Source organism: Clupea harengus, chromosome 19 (assembly GCF_900700415.2).
Source record: "Clupea harengus chromosome 19, Ch_v2.0.2, whole genome shotgun sequence".
In the NCBI taxonomy this organism is placed as follows: domain Eukaryota; kingdom Metazoa; phylum Chordata; class Actinopteri; order Clupeiformes; family Clupeidae; genus Clupea; species Clupea harengus.
Window position 1 is genome coordinate 25990676 of NC_045170.1, and position 17500 is coordinate 26008175.

A 17500-nucleotide genomic window follows, 5' to 3' on the forward strand; every position below is an offset into this window, starting at 1 on the left:
CCCTCCCTCTCTGTCTGTCTCCCTCTCTCCCTTTCTCCCTTTCTCCATAGGGCCTCTTGCTGCCAGAGCTATACATCACTGAACAGCCATCCATCACTTGTCCCACGGAGTGTGTGTGTGTGTGTGTGTGTGTGTGTGTGTGTGTGTGTGTGCGTCACCTTCATGGACATTCTAAGCTGTTATTTTCTGTGTCCAACTGTGTACGTCTTCAGTTGAGTGACATAATAACAAGCCAGTCGGAGAGAGAGAGAGTGAGTGGTCACATAAATGGATGTTTTTTTACTGTAGTGTATCTGGAAAACAGCCACTTCTCCAACTGCCTCGTCTTTACTCTATGCACAAGTCAGCATACATCTAAAGGCCCAGGCACACACTGGAGAACTGTATGTGATGAATGTGTGTGTGTGTGTGTGTGTGTGTGTGTGTGTGTGTGTAAGTATGCAATGCAGTACAGCAGTGTAACACCACATTCTGGGTTCTGTGCACGTAAATGTCGGTATGGTGTTGACTGTGTGTGGTGTTGACTGATGTTGGGACAACCTGATCACATTTAAAAACTGCTGTTTAATGTTAAAAATCCGGTTTAACCTGCCCCCCACCACTATGCAGCCTAGTCAAGTTTAGAACATCAGCAACCAGTGCTACTCGAGGGGCAGCAAGAGGAGACTGTGATATTCCTTTAAAAAAAAGTGTATTTGGACAGTCAGTTTTCTCAGTTAGGACAGCCCGGGATCTGAACCATCTCCCTCAGAACATTAGAGAATCAACCTCATTCAACGGTTTTAAAAGTAATCTCAAAACGTGGTTGATAAATAACCAAAAATGTGATCACTAGTGGGTAAGCAGTAGAACTTGTATATTGGGATTGTATTTTATTTTATGGTATCTTATTTTTTTTATTTATTGTTATGTTTGATATACGTTAATGCCTTTTTTAGGTTGTATAGCCTTTTTCACTCTGGCAGGGGGACTGCCAATGGAAACTAGCCTTTTGACTATAATTGGGTGCATTTACATTTTAATGTTCATGAATGTACACTGTCCCTCTTGATCAAATAAACAAATTGATTGATTGATTGATTGATTGACTGTGTGTGGTGGTGCCGGTGTATATGACTCACCATGCCCATTCAGTTTGCCTGGCAGTTTGCCCTTCCTTGGGGTTGACTGGCAGGACACAGATGCCACACAAGGGTCAAGCTCCTCCTCCTCACACTCGTCATCACTGTCAAGATCGTCTCCCTCGTGAGAACTCCCGAAATATGTCATGTTGCTTGGCAACGCTGGTGAACCTGGATGGAGGGAAAGACAAATGTTTTAAAAAGATACATTCCAAAGCAGGCCCTATGGTGTCATAGAAAGTAGGATAGAGAGTGATGGTATATTATGTTGGATGTGCCACTGAGACAGTTATTCCATATCCATAATCACTGCTTTTACTCTTCATTCTCCATAATCACTGCTTTTACGGTTCATTCTACATAATCACTGCTTTTACTCTTCATTCTCCATAATCACTGCTTTTACTGTTCATTCTCCATAATCACTGCCTTTACTGTTCATTCTCCATAATCACTTCTTTTACTCTTCATTCTCCATATACATAATCACTGCTTTTACGGTTCATTCTCCATAATCACTGCTTTTTACTGTTCATTCTCCATAATCACTTATTTTACTCTTCATTCTCCATATACATAATCACTGCTTGTACGGTTCATTCTCCATAATCACTGCTTTTTACTGTTCATTCTCCATAATCACTTATTTTACTCTTCATTCTCCATATACATAATCACTGCTTTTACGGTTCATTCTCCATAATCACTGCTTTTTACTGTTCATTCTCCATAATCACTGCTTTTACGGTTCATTCTCCATAATCACTTCTTTTACTCTTCATTCTCCATAATCACTGCTTTTACTGTTCATTCTCCATAATCACTGCTTTTACGGTTCATTCTCCATATACATAATCACTGCTTTTACTCTTCATTCTCCATAATCACTGCTTTTACTGTTCATTCTCCAAACATCCCCTCAGACCTGTGTCACATTTCTCTGGTGTCTTATGCAAGTGCATCCAGTAGAAAGAAAATGCCATCTGGGGGTGTTTAACTAATAGCTCCCTCTTCTTCTGGTGAACAGTGAGCAGTAGCTAAGTGAACACACACACCACACACACACGCACACACAGAGCCCCAAATAAAAATGACATGTGGCACTGGAGTGGAATGACAAAATGAAATGTATAAAATGGGGGATGATGAAATCAATTGGAATATGGTATTTTGGTATTGGCATTCATGGTCAGTTAAATGAGCGTATCTCTGCTCCACTGAAGTGCCTGCTAATGGCCAAGACATGTAGACATCTCTGATCTGATCATCTGTGCTCAGGATACACTCCAGGTTTGCCTCAACCAAACGCTGTGTGTGAGTGAGACAACATGTCACACTGAAGGACAGGAAAGAGGAACGTTTCCCAGAATTCCCAGGACAATTGGGCCAAAACCTGTCTCTCTCTCCGTCTTCCTCTCTCTATGTCTTTTAAATCTCTCCTTTGTCACTCTGGGTCCATTCCAAATCACAGAAACACGCATGACTTAGGTGGCACCATTAGGGGCACAGCATGAGCTATGTTAATATGGATTCATCTTTTACACAGCCACAGCAAGGACATGAAGACACACACACACACACACACACACACACACACACACACACTAAATCACTAGAGCTCATTAAAACCTAGGAGCAGCATGGGGGTGTGACAGACAGACAGACAGCACTAAAAACATGACGTTCCTCACGCACCTCTAGGGTACAGCGCTCTGCTCTGACTGCCTGTGTGCTGTGCCTGTGTGCTGTGTGCTGTGTGTTCTGCCTGTGTGCTGTGTGCTGTGCCTGTGTGCTGTGCCTGTGTGCTGTGTGCTGTGTGCTGTGTTCTCTGTTCTGCCTGTGTGCTGTGCCTGTGTGCTGTGTGCTGTGTGCTGTGCGCTGTGCGCTGTGTTCTCTGTTCTGCCTGTGTGCTGTGCCTGTGTGCTGTGCTGTGCCTGTGTGCTGTGCCTGTGTGCTGTGTGCTGTGTTCTCTGTTCTGCCCGTGTGCTGTGCCTGTGTGCTGTGCTCTGCCCGTGTGCTGTGCCTGTGTGCTGTGCTCTGCCTGTGTGCTGTGCCTGTGTGCTGTGCCTGTGTGCTGTGCCCTGCCTGTGTGCTGTGCTCTGCCTGTGTGCTGTGCCTGTGTGCTGTGCGCTGTGCCTGTGTGCTGTGCCTGTGTGCTGTGCCTGTGTGCTGTGCTCTGCCTGTGTGCTGCGCTCTGCCTGTGTGCTGCGCTCTGCCTGTGTGCTGTGCTCTGCCTGTGTGCTGTGCTCTGCCTGTGTGCTGTGCCTGTGTGCTGTGCGCTGTGCCTGTGTGCTGTGCCTGTGTGCTCTGCCTGTGTGCTCTGCCTGTGTGCTGTGCCTGTGTGCTCTGCCTGTGTGCTGTGCCTGTGTGCTGTGCTGCAGCCACCACCACCATCATTAACCACAGGGGAGCAGCAACATGACTGATCCATAAACATGAGCTTCCCCAGGCAGCACGGGAGAACAGTGGCTGCACTCACACCTGACAGGAGAGTCCTCATTAAGCTCTGCTAAATCTGCATCATCTCCGTACACACACATGTACACACAACGCTGTGGAGAGCTCTGTTCACAGTGACACAGATGCACACCGGTCAATGGATGTGCAGAAAGCACCCTTGTGTTTGTATGTATGTATGCACGTAGGAGAGAAGAGAGAGCAGACAGACAGAGTGGAAGAGAAAAAGAAAGTGAGAGAGAGAGAGAGAGAGAGAAAGAGAGAGAGAAAGAATCACAGTGTATACATGTCTGCAGAAAGACTTGAGTCTTAAGAGATCCAGGGGTAGTTATTGTTTAACTTCTAAGAGGTTGACCAGTGCAGATACCCTCCCACCAACACCCATGCCCCCTCCACCTCCCTAGCGCCTGCTGGCCATCTCATTTGCTCTGCGATGAAAGACTACTGCATATCTGACAATCCCTCAGCCTTGCTCCAGAGGTCACCGTCTCCATGGCGTTAACCTCTGACCTGTGGGCTGACCTCAGGGGCCTGGCCTTCGTGGGGGTCAGAGAGGAGGGGTCGGGGAGGAGAACACAGAGCTCCTTGTGTGTGTGTTTGTGTGTGAGTGAGTGAAGGGGTCTTTGGGGCCACTGATAATGCGGCTGGCCTGTTGATGAGAGCGGGGCCACTGCTGTGTGCCACACCTGGGGCCACTTCAGAGAGCACACCACCAGACCACCAGACCACCACCCATGACCCCATCATCACGCACGGAGTCTGGACCCACTTCACCTAATTAAATCACTTAAAGTTCATACAGCTTAATGGCTTAAATAGGGAGTTCTGAATCTCCAAAGGGCATTTTAATGAAAATTTCAAGTTAAATCAACTTTAATTGTCGTTAGAAGTTTGAAGTTTTAATTTACACAAAATTACATGAAAGATAATGATATCTTTTAAGGGCCAAAATTGCTAGCATTTGAAGCAATTTGAAGATGAAAAAGATGATAATCAGTGTGTAGTGTAGTGACGGCTCTTTTATTCTACTGCCTCTAAGCACTAGGAAGAAATGTGGAAAAGCAACTAACCTTCATTTTGGCTCGTGGAGTAACCTGAAATTAAATGTAAAAGTAAAACTACAATTAGTGGGACATCAAGCAAAGAAATAAAGGCATTTTCAAGAGTGCAATCAAGCTGAAATCAAATGGATCAGAAAATAAATAAAGAAATAACGCTAAACAGTTGTGATATTTATTATTATGAGAATGCCTGGGGCTGAGAAAAACAGAGATAAATCACAAGGGTGGGGTGGGGCGGGGGTGTGGGGTGGGGTGTGGTGGGGGTGTGTAGGGGTGGCATGAAGCGGTGTCCATTTGGGGAGGTGTGGACACAGATCTAGGGCTCTCATTAAGAAGGTGTCTATTCCCACAGCAGACAAGAGGAGCTGGCAGTGAATGTGGGAATGATTCTGAGTGACACTCCAGCCCTGTGGATGTGGATCTCTCTCACACACACACGCACACACACACACACACACACACACTCTAAGAGGTTAGGTTACAAACATGCATTTGAACACTCAGTACAGCCAGCAATGGAAGGCTGCAGTAAAAAAAAGAAGATGTTTAATGTTTAATGGCTGCCTTAACCTCAGATTATTAACAGAGATATCAAATCCAATGGAAGTCATTTCACAAAGCAATATTCACTAATCACTAATTCCCAAAACCCATTCGATACATGCTGCTCTGGACAATTCATAGCCTTTGGGCTCTAGCCTGTTAAGGGGCCACAGTCAGTCTAAAACAGAGCTGACATCCTGCCCCCAAATCAGCCACCTATTTTCATTCCCTGTGTGTGTGTGTGTGTGTGTGTGTGTGTGTGTGTGTGTGTGTGTGTGTGTGTGTGTGTGTGTGTGTGTGCCTGTAAAAACACATCTGCGCCAGCTTTCCACCTTTTTAAACAAGTTAATTCCTCAAGTGAGTGGCTGGAGGTTAGTTACAGCATAAATAAACACAAGGGCCTCTCACAATCAGCTCAAACCACTGCTCTAATTAAGAAAATGGCTGCCTTTAGTACTCCCTCTTTCCATGTGTGTGTGTGTGATTAGGTGTGTGTGTGTGTGATTAGGTGTGTGTGTGTAAGTGTGTGTGTGTGTGTGTGTGTGTGTGTGTGTGTGGTTCTTAAGACACACAATACATGGCATGGCTGTCCTGGAGGAGTGGAGGTCAGGGTTATGTGGAGGGTGTGTGTGACCTCTGTGAGGTCCAGAGTGCTTACTCAGCCCCAGTCCCCTCCAAATCAATAACCAGAAGCCCAGTACACACACACACACACACACACACACACACACACACACACACACACCAATGAACACCACTACATCATCGCTTTACGCAGTCCCAGTTTCATTACAAATAAAGACAAAAGAAAATCAGAAAGAAAAACAAAATGAGAGAGAAAGAACCTGTGACTGCTTGGCATTGTGTTGCATGGGTGGAATTAATAATAGAAACTCACCCTCACACCAGCCATCAATGTCTTTTCCCTCCCTCCCTCCCTCCCTCCCTCTATCCTTGTCTTTCTCTCCCTCCCTCCCTCCCTCTATCTTTCTCTCCCTCCCTCCCTCTATCTTTCTCTCCCTCGCTCCCTCCCTCCCTCTATCCTTGTCTTTCTCTCCCTCCTTCCCTCTCTTCATCCTTGTCTTTCTCTCCCTCCCTCCCTCCCTCCCTCTATCCTTGTCTTTCTCTCCCTCCTTCCCTCTCTTCCTCTCTCTCTCCCTCTGGCACAGAAGTTGGGTCTTTCAGCTTCCAGACAGACAGACAGACAGACAGACAGACAGTAAAACCCAGCCCTTCCCCAATCCCCAATTATGCCTGCTCTCATATTCTCCAGCAACAGACACAAATCCTAATTAGGGATGAAAGCGTCCATTACCATTGTCATTCTGAACCGTGCGCCGCCATAATTACAACCAAAGCTGTCTACTCACGGACCTCAAGCCCGAGGCTCTTTATAGAGTGGCAGTTTGGGCACACACACAGGAGAAGCAGAGCCACAACCAGTGAGACACACACACACACACACACATGCATACAACACCTCATTACAGTACACCTACCCATGGACACACACACACACACACACACACACACACACACACACACACACACACACACACACACACAACACCTCATTACAGTACACCTACCCATGGACACATACACAAACAAACACACACACACACACACACACACACACACACACAACACCTCATTACAGTACACCTACCCATGGACACACACACAAACAAACACACACACACTCTCAAACACACACACACACACACTCTCAAACACACACACAGTAGACTATTCTCTGCAGGCGTGGCCTCTGGAGGAAGTCTTCTAATGCCCCCGAGGGCTTGCCGTCTCACCCCACAGAGGGCACTGGGAAATGGGGCGGTGTTAAGTGATGTCATATGGAAGTGCTTCCAGCATCACTCACTCATTGCATATTACAAAAGGTCAGAGGGGCCTATGTGCCTATGTGTGTCTGTTTGTGTGTGTGAGGGGCCTATGTGCCTATGTGTGTCTGTTTGTGTGTGTGAGGGGCCTATGTGCCTATGTATGTCTGTGTTTGTGTGTCTGGAAATAGATTGAATATTCTGTAAAAAGGCTATGTTTGTGTGTGTGTGAAATGTTGCATGTGTAGGTGTGCATAACTAAATGTGTAGACTGTGTGTGTGTGTGTGTGGCAGGGGAAAGTATTAGAGATTAGAACTGCACTCTTCTCACACCCCTCGTCTAGAGCATATAGTTCCATCTCCTTTCATCAATGCACGCACGCACGCACGCACGCACACGCGGTACTCCTCTAGGGACACACAATGAATCATGCTGGTCTGATTTGGATTTTTGTCACTTCACTGAAATGCTATATATGTGAGGTATGAAGTCTGTGGAAGGGTGACGTGGGTGGGTGAGTGAGTGAGTGAGTGAGTGAGTGAGTGAGTGAGAGAGAGAGAGCGCGAGTGAGTGAGTGAGAGAGAGTGAGGGAGTGAGTGAGAGAGAGTGAATGAGTGAGTGAGTGAGAAGAGGGGCAATGACAGACAGAGTTGATGTTAAAAGCTCCATTTTACACATTTTACAAACAAATAATATTTACTAACAGACAAAGAAGCCCCCCATCCCTATACACACACACCTACATCGGGAACTTATGTCATTCAGGTCTTGGCAACAGTTACTCATTGACTAGTTTATCAGGTTGTATCAGGCCAGAGAAAGAGAGAGTCAGTCTATGAGTGTGTGAGTGTGTGTGAGTGTGTGTGAGTGTGTGTGAGTGTGTGTGAGTGTGTGTGAGTGTGTGTGAGTGTGTGTGAGTGTGTGTGAGTGTGTGTGTGTGCTTAGGGAGTGCTCCTGAGAAGTGATAAGACCAAAACAGGGATAGTATGTCATTGCTCTGGCCAACAATGACCTGTGTGCTGTGTGTGTGTGTGTGTGTGTGTGTGTGTGTGTGTGTCCAGATAGCATTCCCGATTTGGTCTCCCTGGCAGTAACATGAGACAGGCTGAAAACTGTCACACACAAATACACGCACACACACAAAGACGTATGGCCGCACACACACACACACACACACAGCCACAGACACACAGACACACAGACACACAGACACACAGACACACACGCTGGAGAGAATCCAAATTCATTTCTCCACGGACATAAACACCCATCATAAAGGGGATTTAGGCAGGCCTGTAAGGCATAAACACCGAGCTGAAACATTACACTCTAATTCCCTTGTATGTGTATGTGTGTGTGTGTGTGTGTGTGTGTGTGTGTGTGTCTGTCACACATTGCTCCAGATTGCATCAGACACACATCTTTCCCAAGAGAGAAAATCTATATCACTCCATGCTTGGATATCATAGTGTTTCTGTAATTGTACTGTTGAAATCCCAATTGAATAGGTCTAGTCCATAGCTGCAGACAGATTCTAAACTCAAGCTGGGCAAACTCCACACTGCACACACTGCACATTCATCACAATGTCACAGTAAAGAGCCTCCTTGAGCCACTGATACTCTTTAGCATAAACAGCATACATCCTGAGAACTACTGGGAACTGCTTGGGAATGTGTTCTTATCCACAAGCCACATGTTTGTGTGAAGGATGTGTGTATAAAGGAAAACATCCTACATGTCCCATGGTGCACCATTATAATAGGCCAGGCGAAGACACAATAATGTGTTAAATGTGTGTACTGAAGACACAATAATGTGTTAAATGTGTGTACTGAAGACACAATAATGTGTTAAATGTGTGTAGTGTGTAGTGAAGACACAATAATGTGTTAAATGTGTGTAGTGTGTACTGAAGACACAATAATGTGTTAAATGTGTGTAGTGTGTAGTGAAGACACAATAATGTGTTAAATGTGTGTAGTGTGTACTGAAGACACAATAATGTGTTAAATGTGTGTACTGAAGACACAATAATGTGTTAAATGTGTGTAGTGTGTAGTGAAGACACAATAATGTGTTAAATGTGTGTAGTGTGTACTGAAGACACAATAATGTGTTAAATGTGTGTACTGAAGACACAATAATGTGTTAAATGTGTGTAGTGTGTAGTGAAGACACAATAATGTGTGTAGTGTGTGTACTGAAGACACAATAATGTGTTAAATGTGTGTAGTGTGTAGTGAAGACACAATAATGTGTTAAATGTGTGTACTGAAGACACAATAATGGGTTCAGTGAGTGCATGTAGGTTTTTAGTGTATGATGACACCATGTTATTGTGCTTATGTGTATGTTGAGTGTATGGGGCACACACACCACTACCTCAAAGGTTAGTACATACGCACATGTACAATCACATATTAGGGGACACTAACTGCTAAATGTTGTCTTCTTTTGTGTTTCTGTCTGTAACTATGTTTGTATGTATGCTGCTGCCTGTCTTGGCAAGGTCTCCCTTGAAAAAGAGATTCTTAATCTGAGTAATCTGAGTACTAACTCAGAGTAAGGGGTACACTTCTCAAAAGAAGAGCCCTGTGGTTTTGTGTTGCTAGGAGACTCAGAGTTAACTTACCCAGGTTTGCCACTAAACCACATACTTGGAATACCCCCCCGTTCACCACAGGGGTAATCTAAAAATATCATTGCCATGGCCAAAAGGGTGTGGCCCGTTGCTATGGTGACCAAATGCAAAAGAACACCCCTGCTGAAAAGTGGCCACACACACACACACACACACACACACACACACACAGGTCTCTAACATTGACTCCAGTCCATAGCTATGGGTTAATGGAAGTTTTAAATTCATATTATAGCTTTCTTTGATATAGCTCATGTGTATCTAATTCACTGTAGCAGAATGTGTCTGTGAACGCATCAGCTGGAGAAGTAGACACCAGGCTCACACATGCCAACACATCAACATGAATGATTTGGGGTATCACGGCACACTGCAGGCTTGGGAAATGTGGTCAAATCATTTAAGTCTGCCTCCTTCCATGTGTTTTCTACTGTTCTGGTCTCGATACAGGAGTGCACACATATTAGACTCCCTGACACGTCTCCGACTCCATCTGTTAAACCCTCCCTGAAGCTTCAAAAGAGAACAGTTAGCAGCTCCTGAACAAATCTTTCCATCTAATAAAATCTTAAACACTCTGGACAATAGACACACTTACGTATGCTTACTGAATACACTGGGATGTGATGAGAAATACCATGCAGACGAAAAGTGAGAGAGAGAGAGAGAAATAAATAAAGAGACAGACAGACAGACAGACAGACAGACAGACAGACAGACAGACAGGGTTGTATGTGGATATTCTCATGGCATGTTTTTGTAATTGGCAGAGAAAGTGGCCTCATTTTGCTATTTTGTGGGTCATTCCAAGGATGTACCCTAAAAGTGTGTGTGCATGTGAGTGCATAAGAGAGAGACAGAGGGTCATAGTATGATGTACGAGAAAGAGATTCTCTCTCTCTCATGCTGTGTGTGTGTGTGTGTGTGTGTGTGTGTGTGTGCTGATTCTCTTCTCACAGTTGTAAACTAAGGTTGTGTACCTGGGAGTACTGGAGCTTCCACAGGCTGCTGTGTGCTAAAAGAGTGCATGCAAGTTCACACCCACAAACAGCCCAGGTGGACACGGCCCAGAGAGCCATACTCCAGCAGCTCTGCCCTGCCCTGCCCTGGCCTGGCCTGGCCTGCCCTGCTCTGGCCTGGCCTGGCCTGGCCTGGCCTGGCCTGGCCAGTCTAAAGATGCCTGCCATGTCTTAGTTCCATCCAGGAGCTGAGCAGTCAATATCACTTAATAGTTCCATGTCCTTGTTCAGATGTTTTGCTGGTTGATGGTAGAGGAAAGGATCTCTGTGTGCACCTCTTCCGTGGAGGTTTTTATCTGGGCATGGGCAAGATGCCTGGCATAGAGCTGCGGTTAGGGCATGGGCAGGACGCCTGGCATAGAGCTGCGGTTAGGGCATGGGCATGACGCCTGGCATAGAGCTGCAGTTAGGGCATGGGCATGACGCCTGGCATAGAGCTGCGGTTAGGGCATGGGCAGGACGCCTGGCATAGAGCTGCAGTTAGGGCATGGGCAGGACGCCTGGCATAGAGCTGCAGTTAGGGCATGGGCAGGACGCCTGGCATAAAGCTGCGGTTAGGGCATGGGCAGGATGGCTGGCATAGAGCTGCAGTTAGGGCATGGGCAGGATGGCTGGCATAGAGCTGCAGTTAGGGCATGGGCAGGACGCCTGGCATAAAGCTGCGGTTAGGCATGGGCAGGATGGCTGGCATAGAGCTGCAGTTAGGGCATGGGCAGGATGGCTGGCATAGAGCTGCGGTTAGGCATGGTGTAAACCTGGCCCTGATGAAGGGACCTGAAGACAAATGGGTGGAATGGAAAGGGAGGGGAGGGAGGGAAGGGTTAGCACAGTTCCTTTACCTCGCAGACATAAGAAGGTGAGGAAGTCCTCCGTTTTGGGTTTGCGGCGGGAGAGGTCCGTGATTGGTGCCGAGGGGGCGGGCAGGGAGGCGTCGGCCATCTTGATGGGGGCGGGCAGGGAGGCGTCGGCCATCTTGATGGGGGTGGTGCTGGGGGAGTTGGGCTGAGACTGGGCAAACTTCCTCTGTGCCTGGAGGCGTGGCCTGGGAAGCACAATACATGAGGTTAGATCACCTTACATCACGCATATATGACACACACACACACACACACACACACACACACACACACACACACACACACACACAGGCTCTCTCTGGCCTTCCCACTGCATATATGACACACACACACACACACACACACACAGGCTCTCTTTGGCCTCACCACTGCATATATGACACACACACACAAACACACACAGGCTCTCTTTGGCCTCACCACTGCATATATGACACACACACACACACACACACACACACACACACACACACACACACACACGCTCTCTTTGGCCTCACTACTGCATATATGACACAGACACACACACACAGGCTCTCTTTGGCCTCACCACTGCATATATGACACACACACACAAACACACACAGGCTCTCTTTGGCCTCACCACTGCATATATGACACACACACACACACACACACACACACACACACACACACACACACACACGCTCTCTTTGGCCTCACTACTGCATATATGACACAGACACACACACACAGGCTCTCTTTGGCCTCACTACTGCATATATGACACACACACACACACTCTCTCTTTGGCCTCACTACTGCATATATGACACACACACACACACTCTCTCTTTGGCCTCACTACTGCATATATGACACACACACACACACACACACACACACACACACACACACTTGCTTTGGCCTCACCACTGCATACTTGACACAGACACACACACAGGCTTGCTTTGGCCTCTACTACTGCATATATGACACACACACACACACACACACAGGCTTGCTTTGGCCTCACCACTGCATACATGACACAGACACACACACAGACACACAGGCTCTCTTTGGCCTCACCACTGCATATATGACAGACACACACACACACACACACACACAGGCTCTCTTTGGCCTCACCACTGCATATATGACACAGACACACACACACACACACACACACACACACACACACACACACACACACACACACACACACACACAGGCTCTCTCTGGCCTCACCACTGCATATACAGTATGACACATGTACCTCAATAATAAAGCATAACCAGTCACACACACACACACACGGCATATACATTCAAAAATGTCAAAAGTCTGAATATTTGCTGCTTGTGAACACTGAGCACATACATTCTGCCCCCTTCATTTGTCATGGTGGTGGTGACTGTTTGGCTGTGGTCCAGTCCGTCTCCATGACTAACTCAATCAGTGTGTGTGTGTGTGTGTGTGTGTGTGTGTGTGTGTGTGTGTGTGTGTGTGTGTGTGTGTGTGTGTGTGTGGTGTAAGAGACCAGCGGCTGGAGGTTCAGAGCGGCCGTGACGTTGTAGCACCCAAGCCCAGCGATGAACAGGCATGAAGACAGAGCGTGTGGATCAAGATGGACGCAACAGTGCAATCCTGCCCAACTCCATCTCCAACAGGAGGAGGGAATGAAGGCATTTGTCTTGCAAACATTTGTTCTCCTATGGAGTTAACTAATGTGAGAGTCCAAAAGGCGTGGCGTTATTCTAACACACAGCTGGCTGATTCCTGTGGCAGCTCTGAAATGTAATTAAGATCTCCATGAAATGGGTCAGACCTCTGGCACGCCTGACAGCTGAGGAGAGAGAAGGACAAAACATCTCCGCCTGACTTCAAGGCCAAGCGTCTTTATTCCCTCTCTCTCGATCTCTCTCTCGATCTCTCTCTCTCTCTGCCTCTTTCCCCCTTTCGAAAATCTGATTCTCCTTTCAGCATGATTTGTTTCTTCTCTCTCACCGTCTACAATTCCACAGAGGGGAACAGAAAGACACACACACACACCGTAAGGGAACAGACAGCTCTGGAGAGAAAGACACACACACACACACACACACACACACACACCGTAAGGGAACAGACAGCTCTGGAGAGAGACATACACACACACACACACACACACCGTAAGGGAACAGACAGCTCTGGAGAGAAAGACACACACACACACACACACACACACACACACACACCGTAAGGGAACAGACAGCTCTGGAGAGCTGGATTTGGTGGGTCCAACTGTGAAACCCTACACACACACACACACACACACACACACCACATTCTTAGAGCACACAGCAAACCATTTCATTTCCTCATCATGTCATCATTTCTGAGGCATTCCAGATCCATCTCTCTTGCCGGCACCATGCCAAATGCATACCCAGGAGAGAGAGAGAGAGAGAGAGAGCACACACACACACACATACACACACACACACACACACAGACACACACACTCCCAAACATGGAATAATCTACTCATTCAATCCGATATCTGTTGCCGATATTCCCCAGCAATCATAACAGAGCTGACACACAGAGACAGCATCGCTAATCAATTCACAGCGCTGCCATTTCACTCCAGACATGCTGTCCCTCTCTTCTCTTCTTTTTTTCTCTCCATCTCTCCTCTCCTCTCCTCCTCTCCTTCTCTCTTTCGGTTAATGCAATGAACTGGCGTATAATACTTGTCTGAGCTTCCACAATTTCAGCAAACCGTGACTAAAATACTGAATCCCAAAGTATGAAGGGTCCCAAACGTGGCCACACAGACAAACCCGTGCGCGAGCGCGAGCGTGAGCTCTGTGGACCCACACCAATCCTCCGGTGGGAAGACTAATGGGCCAATCTCAGCCAAGAGGCCCTCCACAGAGCACAGGGCATTACCCACCAGCAGAGTGGGGGGGGGGACAGGCTGCTTCATAGCACATGATGACCAGCACCTGAGACAGAGCACTGGGGCTTTATTCTGATGGATAATGGCACTCACAACCACACACACACACACACACACACACCACACACACACACACACAACCACACACACACACACACACACACACACACACACACACAACCACACACAACCACACACACACACACACACACAGGATGTTGGTTCACAGAAGCTGGCTGGGGTCCTCACTAGGGGCTATGCAAGCCCCAGCAAAAGCAATCCACATCCTGTTGACAACGCTCAGGCCTCTCTAACAGAAGCCTTTTTCTAATTGAACAAGCGGAACAAGAGTCATGTGTCATCCTGAGCTCTGAGTCCGCACACACTCCACCCATCTGCTGGAGAGCGTCAGACGGACGAGCAGCCTTCTCCACAGCACTTTGGCTTCTCTTGTGCTCCAGCTATTTATGGCAGGAACCAAAATAAACTGACAATGACATAAACAGAGGAATCAGATCGACAGCAAATGTCCTGCAGGTCTGAGGCGATGAGAGCAAGAGTGGAAATGGCCACACTGAGAACAAGAAGAAGAACCACAGCATGTTTGGAAGGAGGAGACCGGTTTTACTTGGGAGGGGTGACATTGTGTTGTTGCCTTTCTTTAAGGGGCAAGTGAAGGCCTCTCTAAGTGGCCTGAGACTCTTTGGTCTTAGAGCAGAGAACAGGCCATAAAACGATGAGTGTGCCCACACTTCAAAGGCTCTGTCTAGACGGCTCCTGCCCCGCCCCTCCTGCCTGCCTGTGGAGGCCAGCGGCTCTGCTATTCCTGCCTGTGGCAGAGCAAGAGCTAAACACAGACACGACACGACACGACACGACACGACACGACACGGAGCAGTCATGGTGGAGCTAAACACAGACACAACACGACACGGAGCAGTCATGGTGGAGCTAAACACAGACACGACACGACACGACACGACACGGAGCAGTCATGGTGGAGCTAAACACAGACACAACACGACACGGAGCAGTCATGGTGGAGCCTGCTGTTCTGGTGAGCGTGACTACGCACAATATCCTCAACCACGGCCTGGTGAGAGTGACTCAGTACAATATCCAGAACCACGGCCTGGCGAGAAGCAAACTAATTCTGCAAGTGAACGTCAATCTCTCAGCACATCAAGCAGACACAAACACAGACCGCAGCCGCCTATTGGAAGCGAATGTGAAGGTCTGGCTTCCTCATGTTTGTTTGCCAAGACTGGGGCTGAGGACCAGACCAGACCCCCTCCTCTATTCCTGTGGGCCTCCAGACCAAGACTGGGGCGGAGGACCAGACCAGACCCCCTCCTCTATTCCTGTGGGCCTCCAGACCAAGACTGGGGCGGAGGACCAGACCCCCTCCACTATTCCTGTGGGCCTCCTTTGACCCCCACACACCAGTTGGGCTCTCTCAGCGGCAAGCGCTTGAGAAATGACCAGTGCAGGGGCTGGCTGGAGGATGACACTCAAGTGTTTCCACAGTCAGGCTCTCATTTGTCAGTGAGTGAAATGGGAGTGTGTGTGTGTGTGTGTGTGGGAGTGTGTGTGAGTGTGAGTGTGAGTGTGAGTGTGTGTGTGTGTGTGTGTGGCATGTTTACCCACAGCAGGTGATAAGTGGCCCACGAGAGCGGGAGTATATGAGCATCGCTCCTCACATGACCCACCCAGCTTGGTCAGCTAAAACCACATCATCATAGACCCAAATCACCTACACTACACTCTCTCTCTCTCAGGTACAAATGCTCAAGCCTACGCATGCAGGCGCACACACACACACACACACACACACACACACACACACACATCATAGACCCAAATCACCTACACTACACTCTCTCTCTCTCAGGTACAAATGCTCAAGCCTACGCATGCAGGCGCACACACACACACACACACACACACACACACACACACACATCATAGACCCAAATCATCTACTCTACACTCTCTCTCTCTCAGGTACAAATGCTCAAGCCTACGCATGCAGGCGCACACACACACACACACACACACACACACACACACACACCATAGACCCAAATCATCTACACCAGAGGTCTTCAACCGGGGGTCCGCGACCCCCAGGGGGTCAGCGGAGGTACTGCAGGGGGTCCGCCAAATTATTTCATCTGAAGCATTTTTTCCCTCTTCCAAAAATTAAAAACGTCCAAAAGACTACATAAGCAGAACGTAAAAATTGCTTTCTATTCCTTAAAAATAATACATAGGCTACCCATGAGTCTTCACGCGATCATTTGATCACCATGGCAACATATGCACTTTTAGCTACATTTAGCTATCTGGTGCCAAAAGACGTTACCTGCCATAACCATACAATTTGAAATCGTTTTGTAATTTCTCGGAACAAAAGCTCCTCGTCAGACATCACTGATGGCGGTTCAGATGATCTACCTTCAGAGGATGCCAACACCCCTTCCATGAACAGCAAAAAGCGCAAACGGGAGAAGACACGTAAATATTCAGAGAATTATCTGAAGTTTGACGGAGGGAGAATGGGAGAATGTTGTATGACATAGGGAGAATGTTGTTGCCAAAGACATGAATGATGAATTCTCAAACGTCAGATCTCTCACTAGGTATGAGATATTTCATCCGTACTTAAGCTTCTCAAGCTACTTAATTATTTGTCCCTGCCTAATTGAATACAGAGTGATGGCTAACTGTAAGGGAAAAAAATGTCAATAATAAACAGAATAAATTGAAACGAGTTGTGTGTCACAGATGATTTGTAATTCTGTTTAAACATGTGTAGGGGAGTGTGTGTGTGTGACTGACACTTAGTTCCAAATAAATTACATGAATATCAGGCCCAAATTCGGGGGTGGGGGTCCCTGCTCAGCGTCTCTCTCAGCCAAGGGTTCCTTGGGCTGAAAAAGGTTGAAGACCCCTGATCTACACTACACTCTCTCTCTCTCTCTCAGGTACAAATGCTCAAGCACACACACACCACACACACACACACACACACACACACAC

General features: G+C 47.4%; 1 protein-coding gene across 1 annotated transcript in view; it reads right to left on the bottom strand.

Moving 5' to 3' along the window:
- The window catches only part of jarid2b (jumonji, AT rich interactive domain 2b), a 52768-nt gene that overhangs the window by 22727 nt on the left and 12541 nt on the right, over positions 1-17500 (bottom strand). Inside the window, exons 2-4 of the mRNA XM_031585743.1 lie at positions 11530-11732; positions 4649-4672; positions 1122-1292 (exon numbers count right to left, since the gene is read on the bottom strand). Of these exons, the coding sequence (XP_031441603.1) occupies positions 1122-1292; positions 4649-4672; positions 11530-11662 (328 nt within the window). The 5' untranslated portion in view covers positions 11663-11732. The remainder of the gene's footprint in view (positions 1-1121; positions 1293-4648; positions 4673-11529; positions 11733-17500) is intronic.